The sequence below is a fragment of the Sander lucioperca genome, chromosome 11 (assembly GCF_008315115.2).
Source record: "Sander lucioperca isolate FBNREF2018 chromosome 11, SLUC_FBN_1.2, whole genome shotgun sequence".
Lineage (NCBI taxonomy): Eukaryota > Metazoa > Chordata > Actinopteri > Perciformes > Percidae > Sander > Sander lucioperca.
In genome coordinates, this window is record NC_050183.1 from 18,800,753 (window position 1) to 18,817,018 (window position 16,266).

General features: G+C 36.5%; 2 protein-coding genes and 3 long non-coding RNA genes across 6 annotated transcripts in view; 3 read left to right on the forward strand and 2 right to left on the reverse strand.

Moving 5' to 3' along the window:
* Window positions 1–16,266, forward strand: part of cfh (complement factor H) — a 120,735-nt gene that overhangs the window by 59,563 nt on the left and 44,906 nt on the right. The window contains exon 18 of the mRNA XM_031282290.2: window positions 596–778. Within this exon, the coding sequence (XP_031138150.1) occupies window positions 596–778 (183 nt within the window). The remainder of the gene's footprint in view (window positions 1–595; window positions 779–16,266) is intronic.
* Window positions 1–16,266, forward strand: part of LOC116038094 (complement factor H-like) — a 65,205-nt gene that overhangs the window by 43,116 nt on the left and 5,823 nt on the right. The gene's annotated exons all lie outside the window — the stretch shown is intronic.
* LOC116038096 overlaps window positions 1–16,266 on the reverse strand; it is a 50,189-nt gene that overhangs the window by 9,030 nt on the left and 24,893 nt on the right. Inside the window, exon 3 of the long non-coding RNA XR_004102016.1 lies at window positions 2,972–2,977. This is a non-coding gene — a long non-coding RNA (uncharacterized LOC116038096). The remainder of the gene's footprint in view (window positions 1–2,971; window positions 2,978–16,266) is intronic.
* LOC116038098 lies at window positions 2,984–9,256 on the forward strand. 2 transcript variants are annotated; one of them, XR_004102018.2, is made up of 7 exons: window positions 2,984–4,032; window positions 4,141–4,236; window positions 4,316–4,426; window positions 4,524–4,762; window positions 4,922–5,018; window positions 7,247–7,428; window positions 8,518–9,256. It is a non-coding gene; the product is annotated as an uncharacterized LOC116038098 (long non-coding RNA). The 2 variants fall into 2 exon arrangements; XR_004898788.1 differs by having other exon boundaries at window positions 7,247–9,256.
* Window positions 9,375–15,100, reverse strand: LOC116038097. The gene is made up of 6 exons (XR_004102017.2): window positions 14,967–15,100; window positions 14,632–14,869; window positions 14,376–14,472; window positions 11,967–12,148; window positions 10,844–10,877; window positions 9,375–10,103 (listed from the first exon to the last, which is right to left on the reverse strand). It is a non-coding gene; the product is annotated as an uncharacterized LOC116038097 (long non-coding RNA).

A 16,266-nucleotide genomic window follows, 5' to 3' on the forward strand; every position in this document is an offset into this window, starting at 1 on the left:
GGATTAAATGTACAGTACCTCCGATTGAAAATGGTCATGTGCCTGATCGCTATATCCAAGAGTACAAAGAACATGATGTCCTGCACTTTATGTGTAATTATCTACATAGACCAACTGAAGACAGACCCTCAAAATGCACAAAAGTAGGAATAAGAGCCGAGTGGACCCCCACACCTGCGTGTGAACGTAAGTATAAACTGATTAATGCAATGTATTGGTTATATCACACTGACTAGTGGAAATTGGTGCTAACAGATAATGTGCTTCATTTCCCAACAAATGCAGCAATACCATGTAGACTGATACTGCCGCCACTCGAGGGAACCAGGTATGAATCTGTTTCCAGAAATCGGTTTTTACCTGGTGAGACACTGAGAGTCATTTGTGGAGAGAAGTACGGGATTTCTAACAATCAGGAAGTAGTAACTATGTGCAAAGAGGACGGAGAGTGGACTATCAGACCAGTATGCACAGGTACAACCACAGACAGACTGTGAGATTGTTGTTCTCTACTGTGTGTGTATGGTTCATTAACCTGTGATGATGATTATCAATCTTTAATACTGAAGATACACAAGTCTGTCTCTTATTCTAGAGGTCGTGTGCAGCAATGAAAGACCGCAACATGTGTATTCCTGGGATGTCAGTTACTGGAGAAATCAACCAAAAATGGGTGAGACTAAAAGATATAGGTGTGAGACAGGCTACATGAGAAAAGATGGTGCTACCCAGGCCACATGCACCAGAAATGGATGGACACCAAATCCACTCTGTCAAGGTATTATGAAGTTATTCTCGTATATATAGCTATCAATGTTGATATCCATATATTTGAAAGTGAGGAAGAAGCTGTTGGTCCAGTTAGGATCGATCTTTCTTACTCTAATGGCTATTTTTCACCAAAAAAGTCCTAGGAACTAAACACTAACTAAATCAGGAAATAAAAGTCCCTTTTTCAACTAGGGGGTCTTTAATGTTTTTTAGGCCAAGGGCCCCTTAGCTGAAAGAGAGACAGAGCAGGGACCCCCTACTACATATATTGTACAAAATTGAGTTATACTTATTATACTGGGTCAGATGGATGAAAATGAATGGATATTCATATATAATTTATAAATGTGGAAGGTACAGCGAATCCTTTCTGTGAATGGCTCCCATAGTGGCTACCTTACCTTGATTAGTAAAATAAATTCTCAATGTTGTGTAAGTTCAATGTTTTTTATACGAATAGGCTGATTTGTTGTATTCATGTTAATGTATACACATATATATTTTGTAAACTTTCAAATTTAATAATATGTCGCCCCCTATTGTATATATAGTATATAGTATATAGTATTCTTCTTTGCCCCGTGTTACACCCTTCCACCAAGTTTCATAAAAGGTTTTAAGCTTTTCACAAACAAAGGCTGGTGGGCAGAGGCCAAATGTAATGATGACGTGTTGTCTGGACTTCAGCAATGCGTTGGTAATTTCTCTTTATTGTAAGTTACTAAGTTGTAACAGGGCATGAAGTAAACCAAAAAATCTATTTCAAGCTGTATATAATTACTAGAAATGGGTGAGACTACAATATATTGGTGTAAGACAGGCTACGAGAGCACAGATGGTGCTACCTGGGCCTCATGCAACAGAGATGGATGGACACCAAATCCACTCTGTCAAGGTTTTGAAGTTAACTTTATGTCTTAAGTTACTGTCATAAGGAGTTACTTTTGTGTCTGTATTTTAAAAGTAGGGAAAAAGCTTAGAAAATGGAAATAGAATTTGAAGACTCCACAGCCTTTCCTGTGATCAAGTGGCAAAAAATAAAAGGAAAAGGAAACCCGTAGATCATAACATTTCTGGTAATTCCTACTGTCCACTCTCCAAACAATGGCAAAGAGTTTAAAAGCTCAAAGAGAAGAGGGGCTAAGGGGACGACCCTGTTAAAACAACTTTGCTTGAAAATGAATTTTTCTTTAATATTTTCACCATTTTTCAGATGGCCATTTTCCATTAATTATTAAGGTGAATTGGCATAATATGATATTGCTGTTGTCAGACGTTCAAATTATATTTTACCATTGGTCCTTATCGATGCTTTTTAGTGTGATTTACTGTTGTTAGTTTTAATGACCTGCATTTAATTACATATTCACAATTTTAAATGGCCAGGTTTCCTGGTCAGACCCCATGTATGTTCCCATTCCTATGTGCTCATTAGATTGTGATATACTGTCTAGGAGATCAATATATTTATTCATCATACAGTTTTAGGATATATTTCTACAAAGTATTAGAAATCATTGAACAGCGAAAAAAAAAAACGTACTAAATTAAGACCAAAGACGTATAAGTAAGTATGTTTTCAAATTTAAAAGGTATATCTCATGTAAATGTATCTTTACCATGTCTTCCGTTCTAGAATCACATCCTTCTTAGTAGTATATAGTGTACAAGAATGCGCGTGCACGTGAATACCTGGCAGCAATGCGCGTGCACGTGTGTTTTAGTGGCACGCGCGTGTCTTTCTAGCGTTCTGATTGGTCGAACCTCCGTGCACGTCTTCCGTGCATGTCTCTAGCGGCCAATTCTGGGTATTGCATCTTGTGGGCGTAATAACGTCATCGCATCATTACGTTCGTGGAGCATGTGTGTCTCTAGCGGTCGATGCTGGGTAGCGCATCCTTACGTTACCGGCTCGGCCGTGTCTCTAGTGGCCGATGCAGGGAGGGCAGCTCGCAGCCGTAATAACGTCATCGTATCATTACGTTCGTGGAGCGTGTGTGTCTCTAGCGGTCGATTCTGGGTAGCGCATCCTTACGTTACCGGCTCGTCCATGGCTCTAGCGTCCGATTCAGGGAGCACATCTCGCGGTCGTAATGACGTTGCTTCAGTCTTAAGTTCGCGCTGTGGGGGGTGTCTCTAGGTGCCGTTTCTGTGGGCGAGTCTCGAGAGTCTCGCGGTCAAACCTTGGACGGCCGTTGACCAATTTCTTTTCGGTCGAGACTGGGCACACAGCTCGTGGTCTGCTAGCTAGCTTGTTACCTCGTTTTTTTCCCTCCTAACAAAGGTTTCTGGAGATTTTGCTTTTTAATTCTTTCTGTTTGAAAGAAAAAGAGACGGCATTTTTCAAGCAATGCGCATTACAACGTTTTAATAGCAGCCTTTTACCTGCTATCTTATTCACTTTTCTATCCTCCGTTTTTTAGCTAGGCTGCTATCTAGCTTTGTTACCACGTTTTTTTTCCCTAACAAAGCCCTTTGGAGATTTTGCTTTTTAATTCTTTCTGTTTGAAAGAAAAAGAGACGGCATTTTTCCAGCAATGCGCATTACAACGTTTTAATAGCAGCCTTTTACCTGCTATCTTATTCACTTTTCTATCCTGCATTTTGTAGTTAGTCTGTTGGCTAGCTGTGCTACCACGTTTTTTCCCTAACAAAGCCCTTTGGAGATTTTGCTTTTTAATTCTTTCTGTTTGAAAGAAAAAAGAGACGGCATTTTTTCAGCAACATCTACATCTACAAGGGGTAAGTCTTTTTTTTTTTTTTTAAAAACCATAGCTTCTGTTTAAGCATATTGTAAGGTATTTAATGCGTTTGTAAGATATTTAATGCATTCAGTCATTTATGAATTTAAAAAAGGCTGTTGGAGGTTGTCCCTTATGACGCTAGTAAAAAGGTGTTAAAATAAAAAACGGTCGTTAGATCTTTTAAAAAATGGGGTTTTGCTATTGGTGACTTGTAAAAACGCCCTGCAGGGGTGTGTCTTGTAGGGGTTAAACCTCGTGTTTCAAGGTGCACGGCTCACTTTTTAACAAAGCATTTTAGCTAGTCTACTAGCTAGCTTTGTTACCACGTTTTTTCCGTGTTCCACGGTACCTGGCTAGCTTTTTAACAAGCATTTTAGCTAGTCTACTGACTAACTTTTTACCTCGTTTTTCACAGCCTTCCTCAACAAAGCCCTTTGGAGATTTTGCTTTTTAATTATTTTTGTTTGAAAGAAAGAAAGAGAGAGACTTCGTTTTTTTGCAGCTATGCATACATGTGGTAAGTACCTTTTAAAAAGCATATCTTCTGTTTAAGCATATTGTAAGATATTTAAAGCATTCAGCCATTCATGAATTAAAACGATTTTGGGACATATATTTTATCTAGCTTGCGTCATTAGGTACTGTGTCTAGACAATCCCCCGGAGAACAAAGGATCCGGTCGAAGGATAGACGTCTTAAGCATAAGAAGAGAGCTGTTGAGGTGAGTTGAAAAGAAAAACAGTAAAATAGTGTGTTGTATTTTTAAAAAGGCTTTTCTGATAATGTAATGTAATGTTTAGGTTGAAAAGACAACCCAAGAAGGCTTCCCGCCCAAAAGGCCCCGCCATACCTCTGTTCAACCCTCGCCTTCCCTGAACGCGGTATCTAATGGTTCTGCCGCTGACGCCGAGGTAAGAAAACCCTTGTATCCAACCGACTATATTTACTATTTTAAAATATTTTGATATAATGTATACATTGTTAAAACGGATTGTCCTTTTGTTTCAGCAACTAAAGGCGGTCTCAGACCTAGTGACTTTGCATTTGGCATCTGAGGAGGGGGATTTCACGCAGTTTCCACCGTGGATCCTCAACATCACTTATTTTATCCTCCGTTTTTTAGCTAGTCTGCTAGCTAGCTTGTTACCACGTTTTTTCCCTAACAAAGTCAGCCTGTGTTGTTTTTTTTTTTAATTCTTTTTTTTGTGAAAGCAAAGAGGATTCTTTTCCAGCAACATCTACAAGGGGTAAGTAAATTTTAAAAGCATATCTTCTGTTTAAGCATATTGTAAGATATTTAATGCATTTGTAAGATATTTAATGCATTCAGTCATTTATGAATTAAAAAAGGCTGTTGGAGCATTTTAGCTAGTCTGCTAGCTAACTTTTTACCTCGTTTTTCACAGCCTTCCTCAACAAAGACCTCTGGAGTTTTTTGCTTTTTAATTATTTTTGTTTGAAAGAAAGAAAGAGACTGCGTTTTTGCAACTATGCATACATGTGGTAAGTAAATTTAAAAAGCTATCTTCTGTTTAAGCATATTGTAAGATATTTAATGCATTCAGTCATTCATGAATTAAATCGATTTTGGGACATATATTTTATCTAGTTTGCATCATTAGGTCCTTATCCATGTGTTTTTAGCTAACTTAATATATAGACTGATGTGTGTGTGTGTGTGTGTGTGTGTGTGTGTAACAATAAGTTACGGGAGTGAGAGATGCAAGGCATTGTGGCTGTTTAACTAATTTATATCAGTTTTAAGACTAAAAGATCATGTTGTAGGGGAATTTATTGGTTTCAATAGGTAATGTCCAGTAGATTTAAGACGAAGCTACAGCTATAACATTATCTAAATGGTTGGTTTGTGACTAAACCTTTATCACAAGCTGCTTTAACACATAAGCTCTCGCCATATGACCCATTTCTATCATGATCAGGTTTAACAAAATCTTAATGTAAAATGTTCACTTTCTTTAGTGTTAACCTTATAAACTAATATAGGAGATAGTTTTACTGTTAGCTGACATAGTCTGTCCATGTTATAGCATCGACTGCCTATATTACCTTTCAACAGATGTATTCTCAGTAATCTGGCAATCTACTAGAAACAGGGTGCTTTTAAATCACCAAAATACTGGGGACAACCCCGTTTGGTGTGCTCCTCAATGCTTTTAGCATTGGGGGGCTAACACTAATGTTACTTTTACTTTATGACAAGTGTGTTCTGACTGACCTGTCACCTAACGTTCTCTGTCAGTCATTTTTAACTAGCATGTTAGAGCGCTAACTAACTAGCTTGTTAGCTGTCCATTGTCCTTCTATTTACTTCACTAAAACAATAAGATTGACATCCACTGAACCAGAGTGCTTATGTTATCAGTAGTTAGCTTGTACTGGTTTCCTATCTGCGTCGCAAGTTATAGCAGCATAGCTGGGAGCTTCACCCACCTACATGTTAGTGCCCATAAGGTGGTCCTTTTTATAGTGTCAACTTCCTATATTACCATCTAACAGAGGTATTCACAGTAACGGGCCAATATGCTAGAAACAGTGTGCTTTTAAATCACTAAATTAGTCGTGACAGCCCCGTTTGGCCTACTTCTCAATTCTGTTAGCATCATTGCCGTTAACTGTAAACATCTTAGGTTAGCTAATGTTGTATTTTGGTTTCTCCCTTGTAACTAGGGCTGAACGATTTTTGAAAATAATCTAATTGCGATTTTTTCAAAAATATTGCGATTCAATATGCGATTATTTTTTAAGCTCTTTGTCTTCTGTATTATTCAACAAAGACGAGCAATAAATCATTGTATAGTATGAACAATACAATATTCTTGTTCTTTCCTGGAGGCCTGTATGTGATGATGAAATTAGGTGATGCAGGAATTTATATGAATGACATCTTTTATTTAACTACTTCAGTCACAGTAGTATACTGAGCACTGACCAAACCTGGTGGAAACATTCATTTGAAAGTCAGAAACAAATCACACAAACTAAAGGGCAGATTGCAGAAATATAAAAACAAATATGCAGCTTTACCACACTTAGTAGTATTCACATTCAATTATCATTTACTGTAATACACATATGTAAATATGTGGATTGCACTTTTTAAACACTGTCTTTGAACTCTACTAGACAGTTAAATAAGTAAAAATATAGTATATACAGTATATACAATGGTGTATTTTTTACAGAGCACACAGAGGAGCTGCCTCCAGCCCCTCCCTCCCCTCATGAAGTTGCGTGCCGCGTGCATGACAGTGGCAACATTGCACTCACACTCAGAGACAGAGAGGCTATCGTTACGTTAGCAGTAGCATGCTTCTGCTGGTCTTGCCGTGGGATTAACTGTACTAATAAAACCGTTGAAACAACGCAGCCACGCTGCTGTGAAAGCTCACCGAACGCATTTATCAGAGTCTGGTTGTTACCCCTCCCCGTGGTAGTCTCAACCACTCCATATCTTTATAACGGAGCTAGCTAACTGGATCTAACCGCTAATCGGAGCTAATCATTGCTAACCGAGCTAACATATGTTTTCTGATAATTGGGTGTGTGTTTGTGCTAATGATATGTAGCATTTTGAAAGAACTGGTCCTTGTTTTTAAAATAGTACTTAAGCAATCGAAAAAAAGAAGAAGAAAAAAAAACTGCAATTGTAACATACTGCTGTTTATACTGTTTAAACCTCTTGATTAAACAGATTCTCTTCTTAAAAACAGAAAATGTAAAGTCCCAAGGCTATCAGACGGCTTACAACTTGCCAGACCTGAACCAGGTGATCAACTTACAAGAGGAGAAAAGTTGACATTTAATTGCCCCCCGGCCTGCAGACTAAGCGTGAAAGCAGTGGATGACTGTTTAGCAGGCGGTCAATGGAGTGACTCCTTTCCAACATGTGGAGGTAAATCAAGGCTCTTCTTTTCCCCTTGCTCTTTATCTAGATGTTTCTCACAGAGCACCGTAATCTCACAATGCATGATTTGCACTATTTATCCTGTGTTCTACATTTTACAAATCATGTTTGTGATGTGCTATTTTTTCTTCTTCTAGTACACATTAATAATACTTACTGTTTCTGGTATCAACATTAATCCAACTTAAAGTTAAATAAAGTTTGAATTAACACATCTTTTAAAGGGGTTTGAACAAGACCTGAACATTGAAACCTTCATGTATAGTGTGTATTGCAGAGCGACTGTATACGACTATTGGTTTTAGCTTTTTCTATGAAATAACTTATTTTTTTATTTTTTTTGTGGGGGTGACTGAGTATGGGTGATCACAAGCACAAGGGTGTGTGAACAGTAAAGTAGCATTCAATCCTGTGTGACCTAATCTAAGTCTGGTATAGACCAGTTCTTCCCTTATGTTTAAACTCAGAGCAGTCCCCCTTTTCCAGGGCACATTCTTCAGTATTTTATGATAGCACATGATTACTTTCTTTTGTACTAACCTTATAAACCAATAGGGGGATAGTTTTTATTGTTAGCTGCCATCGTCTGTCATTGCTACAGTGTTGACTTCCTATATTACCTTCTAACAGCTGTATTCTCAGTAATGGACATGTTTTGATGTGATTCTCCATGTTGACATGTTGACTGATTTGGGTATATGGAGAGAAATTAATTATATTTTCTTTTTATTCTAGCCTTATAAACCAATATGGTAGATAGTTACGTGTAAACATCCTAGGTTAACCAATATTGTATTAGTTCTCTACCCGTGTAACATATGCCAAAAACAGTAACAGATGAAGTCAAGTACATGTACATTTTAGTGCTTGTAAGGAATTGATACCTGTATGGTATATTAGCACTTCACAGAGGAAAATCCCAACCATTACATGTGTAAAGGGTTGTAGGACTGTTTATAAAATAAGAAGACATTTGGGTTTTCGGTTTTGTTGTGTGAGGATGTTGTATTTTAGACGGTGACGTTCATGGGTTTTTTTTTGTTTGTTTTTTTAAACTGTACCCATTTATGTTTTTAGGTCACCTGCAAAGTTTGTCATTCCTTCACCTCAGGTATGTTTATACAAGCACTGTCGCTGTTTAAACAAGGCATTAGCTGATGAGTTGCTAATGGCATGAATAGTTTGAAAGTTACCAACGCATAAAAATAAAAGTGGTTGTACGCTGAGGTAACCAATACCTTGAGGGGGGGGTTCAATTTTAATTTATTATTGTTGCATGCATTTTTCTGTATGGCTCTTTAAAAAAATAAAAAATAAAACAAATGACATTGTAAGATTAATATATTCTGCATTCTTTATTGGAAAACATCATTACACAATACTTTTTACCTATAGGTAGCGCATGAACATTGTACACATTTAAATTTCTGATCGTGACACACATTGGGATGTATTCTGCTAACAAAATGACTAACCATCGTGTCGTTGCATACAAGATTAGTGCCATACATGTTCAATACTTTTGTATAAGGAATTTTTTTCTGAATATGACATAAAAAGAAAATGCATTCATCAGATAAAATTAAAACACATTCATTTAATGCTACAGGTTACATTCAACACTGTCTTTTCACATCCTTGAATAAAGAAAATACCCCTCAATAGAAAAAATAATAAAAAAAATAGGTTAAAAAAGGAAAATATAAAATTAAAATGTAAACACATTCCTTTAATGTTACAGGTTACATTCAACACTGACTTTTCACATCCTTGAATAAAGAAAATACCCCTCAAAAGAAAAAAACCCTCAATAGAAAAAATAATAAAAAATAGAGGTTGTGACACTTTTCAGTAGATCATAAAGGTGGCTGCCTGACACACTCTTATTTTCAACTACTATTTCCCCTTGACTTGTCCATGATATAACGACAATGTTTTTTCCCACCTAGTTTTCGTTATTTTGATCGTTTGATAAAAGAGAGAACAAACTATTGTGTTCTCTGCTTGCATGAATAGGTGCCTGTAATGTCTGCCCACATATACAATCAATTCAATAAATGTTTATAAGCATCACTGATATTTCTTAAATCATTGTAGTTTTTCAGAGCAATAAGAGATTATTAGAGTCATATTTGGTCATATTTGCAACAAATTAAAAACCCTTATCAAGGCAGTTAGGTTTTTCATGTTCTGTAATCTTTCTAAAAAACAGTCCAATTAAATTTACCAGAGTGGACACAACAAACATGTTGTTTAACAGATTTAATTTACCTTGTCAAAACCAATGAGTAATTCATAACAAACTGCACAATATTTGAGACAAAACCTAAAAAGCGTATGGTTCATACTCCTGTGAAGCAGTACACTTTGCCTGTAGGATTTACTGTAGCAGGAACATTGATATTGGCAACCAGCTGACCCATGTACATGTGAGTTTGTGAGCAGGGTTATGATATGAACTAAAATAAAAGATAAGTTTAGGTTTCACAATAGGGATAATTCAGGTATTGCAACACAAGTTAAGAATAATTGAATTAAATGAGGTAGTAGCAAAGCTAAAGTGATGTATAATCAATAGCCATGAGTGACTTCTAGCTTTCATGGGTTGGTGATAAGACACTGTGCTACTATGTTGTATGATTGGTTGAGCCCTTCAGCCGCAACTGAAAGAAAAGAAAATACGTTTTTGTGATTCCATCATTTTTAGACTTATGTTATATGGAGGAATGAAGACTAAATTCTGATGAACAACACATAACGTGACGCCTAAACTGACACAAACAATCCAGTTTCTTGTGTTCTTTCAGTTATATTACAGTTTTAGGTTTTACTATTGCCCCATACACCTAGCAAATCAGTAATCAAGGTAAAGAGCTGATTATCTGCAGTCGTGATACATTACTAAATAGACCGTGTTGATGTTTTCACACGAGTTATCAATATCTTACAATAAAAGTCCCTGGTAGGTGTAATTTCAAGAACTACTATAAACATAGCAGTCACCTCTAGATAGTTAAACACATGTTAGAACAGTGATCTGTTTTAGTAAGGATTCAGTTCCAATATTACTTTTAACTAGCAAGAAGTAAACAAACCAAGTAGTGATTTTGCGAAATAGCATTTGCTTACGATCAGAAGTAATCTATTTGTCAAAAACAAACTAGTTAAACTATCTTAACACAATCAATAATAATAATAATAATAATAATAATAATAATAATAATAATAATAATAATAACAACAATAATAAATTAAAATTGAACCCCCCCCCTCAAGGTATTGGTTACCTCAGCGTACAACCACTTTTATTTTTATGCGTTGGTAACTTTCAAACTATTCATGCCATTAGCAACTCATCAGCTAATGCCTTGTTTAAACAGCGACAGTGCTTGTATAAACATACCTGAGGTGAAGGAATGACAAACTTTGCAGGTGACCTAAAAACATAAATGGGTACAGTTTAAAAAAACAAACAAAAAAAAACCCATGAACGTCACCGTCTAAAATACAACATCCTCACACAACAAAACCGAAAACCCAAATGTCTTCTTATTTTATAAACAGTCCTACAACCCTTTACACATGTAATGGTTGGGATTTTCCTCTGTGAAGTGCTAATATACCATACAGGTATCAATTCCTTACAAGCACTAAAATGTACATGTACTTGACTTCATCTGTTACTGTTTTTGGCATATGTTACACGGGTAGAGAACTAATACAATATTGGTTAACCTAGGATGTTTACACGTAACTATCTACCATATTGGTTTATAAGGCTAGAATAAAAAGAAAATATAATTAATTTCTCTCCATATACCCAAATCAGTCAACATGTCAACATGGAGAATCACATCAAAACATGTCCATTACTGAGAATACAGCTGTTAGAAGGTAATATAGGAAGTCAACACTGTAGCAATGACAGACGATGGCAGCTAACAATAAAAACTATCCCCCTATTGGTTTATAAGGTTAGTACAAAAGAAAGTAATCATGTGCTATCATAAAATACTGAAGAATGTGCCCTGGAAAAGGGGGACTGCTCTGAGTTTAAACATAAGGGAAGAACTGGTCTATACCAGACTTAGATTAGGTCACACAGGATTGAATGCTACTTTACTGTTCACACACCCTTGTGCTTGTGATCACCCATACTCAGTCACCCCCACAAAAAAAATAAAAAAATAAGTTATTTCATAGAAAAAGCTAAAACCAATAGTCGTATACAGTCGCTCTGCAATACACACTATACATGAAGGTTTCAATGTTCAGGTCTTGTTCAAACCCCTTTAAAAGATGTGTTAATTCAAACTTTATTTAACTTTAAGTTGGATTAATGTTGATACCAGAAACAGTAAGTATTATTAATGTGTACTAGAAGAAGAAAAAATAGCACATCACAAACATGATTTGTAAAATGTAGAACACAGGATAAATAGTGCAAATCATGCATTGTGAGATTACGGTGCTCTGTGAGAAACATCTAGATAAAGAGCAAGGGGAAAAGAAGAGCCTTGATTTACCTCCACATGTTGGAAAGGAGTCACTCCATTGACCGCCTGCTAAACAGTCATCCACTGCTTTCACGCTTAGTCTGCAGGCCGGGGGGCAATTAAATGTCAACTTTTCTCCTCTTGTAAGTTGATCACCTGGTTCAGGTCTGGCAAGTTGTAAGCCGTCTGATAGCCTTGGGACTTTACATTTTCTGTTTTTAAGAAGAGAATCTGTTTAATCAAGAGGTTTAAACAGTATAAACAGCAGTATGTTACAATTGCAGTTTTTTTTTTTTCTTCTTCTTTTTTTCGATTGCTTAAGTACTATTTTAAAAACAAGGACCAGTTCTTTCAAAATGCTACATATCATTAGCACAAACACACACCCAATTATCAGAAAACATATGTTAGCTCGGTTAGCAATGATTAGCTCCGATTAGCGGTTAGATCCAGTTAGCTAGCTCCGTTATAAAGATATGGAGTGGTTGAGACTACCACGGGGAGGGGTAACAACCAGACTCTGATAAATGCGTTCGGTGAGCTTTCACAGCAGCGTGGCTGCGTTGTTTCAACGGTTTTATTAGTACAGTTAATCCCACGGCAAGACCAGCAGAAGCATGCTACTGCTAACGTAACGATAGCCTCTCTGTCTCTGAGTGTGAGTGCAATGTTGCCACTGTCATGCACGCGGCACGCAACTTCATGAGGGGAGGGAGGGGCTGGAGGCAGCTCCTCTGTGTGCTCTGTAAAAAATACACCATTGTATATACTGTATATACTATATTTTTACTTATTTAACTGTCTAGTAGAGTTCAAAGACAGTGTTTAAAAAGTGCAATCCACATATTTACATATGTTTATTACAGTAAATGATAATTGAATGTGAATACTACTAAGTGTGGTAAAGCCGCATATTTGTTTTTATATTTCTGCAATCTGCCCTTTAGTTTGTGTGATTTGTTTCTGACTTTCAAATGAATGTTTCCACCAGGCTTGGTCAGTGCTCAGTATACTACTGTGACTGAAGTAGTTAAATAAAAGATGTCATTCATATAAATTCCTGCATCACCTAATTTCATCATCACATACAGGCCTCCAGGAAAGAACAAGAATATTGTATTGTTCATACTATACAATGATTTATTGCTCGTCTTTGTTGAATAATACAGAAGACAAAGAGCTTAAAAAATAATCGCATATTGAATCGCAATATTTTTGAAAAAATCGCAATTAGATTATTTTCAAAAATCGTTCAGCCCTAGTTACAAGGGAGAAACCAAAATACAACATTAGCTAACCTAAGATGTTTACAGTTAACGGCAATGATGCTAACAGAATTGAGAAGTAGGCCAAACGGGGCTGTCACGACTAATTTAGTGATTTAAAAGCACACTGTTTCTAGCATATTGGCCCGTTACTGTGAATACCTCTGTTAGATGGTAATATAGGAAGTTGACACTATAAAAAGGACCACCTTATGGGCACTAACATGTAGGTGGGTGAAGCTCCCAGCTATGCTGCTATAACTTGCGACGCAGATAGGAAACCAGTACAAGCTAACTACTGATAACATAAGCACTCTGGTTCAGTGGATGTCAATCTTATTGTTTTAGTGAAGTAAATAGAAGGACAATGGACAGCTAACAAGCTAGTTAGTTAGCGCTCTAACATGCTAGTTAAAAATGACTGACAGAGAACGTTAGGTGACAGGTCAGTCAGAACACACTTGTCATAAAGTAAAAGTAACATTAGTGTTAGCCCCCCAATGCTAAAAGCATTGAGGAGCACACCAAACGGGGTTGTCCCCAGTATTTTGGTGATTTAAAAGCACCCTGTTTCTAGTAGATTGCCAGATTACTGAGAATACATCTGTTGAAAGGTAATATAGGCAGTCGATGCTATAACATGGACAGACTATGTCAGCTAACAGTAAAACTATCTCCTATATTAGTTTATAAGGTTAACACTAAAGAAAGTGAACATTTTACATTAAGATTTTGTTAAACCTGATCATGATAGAAATGGGTCATATGGCGAGAGCTTATGTGTTAAAGCAGCTTGTGATAAAGGTTTAGTCACAAACCAACCATTTAGATAATGTTATAGCTGTAGCTTCGTCTTAAATCTACTGGACATTACCTATTGAAACCAATAAATGCCCCTACAACATGATCTTTTAGTCTTAAAACTGATATAAATTAGTTAAACAGCCACAATGCCTTGCATCTCTCACTCCCGTAACTTATTGTTACACACACACACACACACACACACACATCAGTCTATATATTAAGTTAGCTAAAAACACATGGATAAGGACCTAATGATGCAAACTAGATAAAATATATGTCCCAAAATCGATTTAATTCATGAATGACTGAATGCATTAAATATCTTACAATATGCTTAAACAGAAGATAGCTTTTTAAATTTACTTACCACATGTATGCATAGTTGCAAAAACGCAGTCTCTTTCTTTCTTTCAAACAAAAATAATTAAAAAGCAAAAAACTCCAGAGGTCTTTGTTGAGGAAGGCTGTGAAAAACGAGGTAAAAAGTTAGCTAGCAGACTAGCTAAAATGCTCCAACAGCCTTTTTTAATTCATAAATGACTGAATGCATTAAATATCTTACAAATGCATTAAATATCTTACAATATGCTTAAACAGAAGATATGCTTTTAAAATTTACTTACCCCTTGTAGATGTTGCTGGAAAAGAATCCTCTTTGCTTTCACAAAAAAAAGAATTAAAAAAAAAACAACACAGGCTGACTTTGTTAGGGAAAAAACGTGGTAACAAGCTAGCTAGCAGACTAGCTAAAAAACGGAGGATAAAATAAGTGATGTTGAGGATCCACGGTGGAAACTGCGTGAAATCCCCCTCCTCAGATGCCAAATGCAAAGTCACTAGGTCTGAGACCGCCTTTAGTTGCTGAAACAAAAGGACAATCCGTTTTAACAATGTATACATTATATCAAAATATTTTAAAATAGTAAATATAGTCGGTTGGATACAAGGGTTTTCTTACCTCGGCGTCAGCGGCAGAACCATTAGATACCGCGTTCAGGGAAGGCGAGGGTTGAACAGAGGTATGGCGGGGCCTTTTGGGCGGGAAGCCTTCTTGGGTTGTCTTTTCAACCTAAACATTACATTACATTATCAGAAAAGCCTTTTTAAAAATACAACACACTATTTTACTGTTTTTCTTTTCAACTCACCTCAACAGCTCTCTTCTTATGCTTAAGACGGCTATCCTTCGACCGGATCCTTTGTTCTCCGGGGGATTGTCTAGACACAGTACCTAATGACGCAAGCTAGATAAAATATATGTCCCAAAATCGTTTTAATTCATGAATGGCTGAATGCTTTAAATATCTTACAATATGCTTAAACAGAAGATATGCTTTTTAAAAGGTACTTACCACATGTATGCATAGCTGCAAAAAAACGAAGTCTCTCTCTCTTTCTTTCTTTCAAACAAAAATAATTAAAAAGCAAAATCTCCAAAGGGCTTTGTTGAGGAAGGCTGTGAAAAACGAGGTAAAAAGTTAGTCAGTAGACTAGCTAAAATGCTTGTTAAAAAGCTAGCCAGGTACCGTGGAACACGGAAAAAACGTGGTAACAAAGCTAGCTAGTAGACTAGCTAAAATGCTTTGTTAAAAAGTGAGCCGTGCACCTTGAAACACGAGGTTTAACCCCTACAAGACACACCCCTGCAGGGCGTTTTTACAAGTCACCAATAGCAAAACCCCATTTTTTAAAAGATCTAACGACCGTTTTTTATTTTAACACCTTTTTACTAGCGTCATAAGGGACAACCTCCAACAGCCTTTTTTAAATTCATAAATGACTGAATGCATTAAATATCTTACAAACGCATTAAATACCTTACAATATGCTTAAACAGAAGCTATGGTTTTAAAAAAAAAAAAAAAAGACTTACCCCTTGTAGATGTAGATGTTGCTGAAAAAATGCCGTCTCTTTTTTCTTTCAAACAGAAAGAATTAAAAAGCAAAATCTCCAAAGGGCTTTGTTAGGGAAAAAACGTGGTAGCACAGCTAGCCAACAGACTAACTACAAAATGCAGGATAGAAAAGTGAATAAGATAGCAGGTAAAAGGCTGCTATTAAAACGTTGTAATGCGCATTGCTGGAAAAATGCCGTCTCTTTTTCTTTCAAACAGAAAGAATTAAAAAGCAAAATCTCCAAAGGGCTTTGTTAGGGAAAAAAAACGTGGTAACAAAGCTAGATAGCAGCCTAGCTAAAAAACGGAGGATAGAAAAGTGAATAAGATAGCAGGTAAAAGGCTGCTATTAAAACGTTGTAA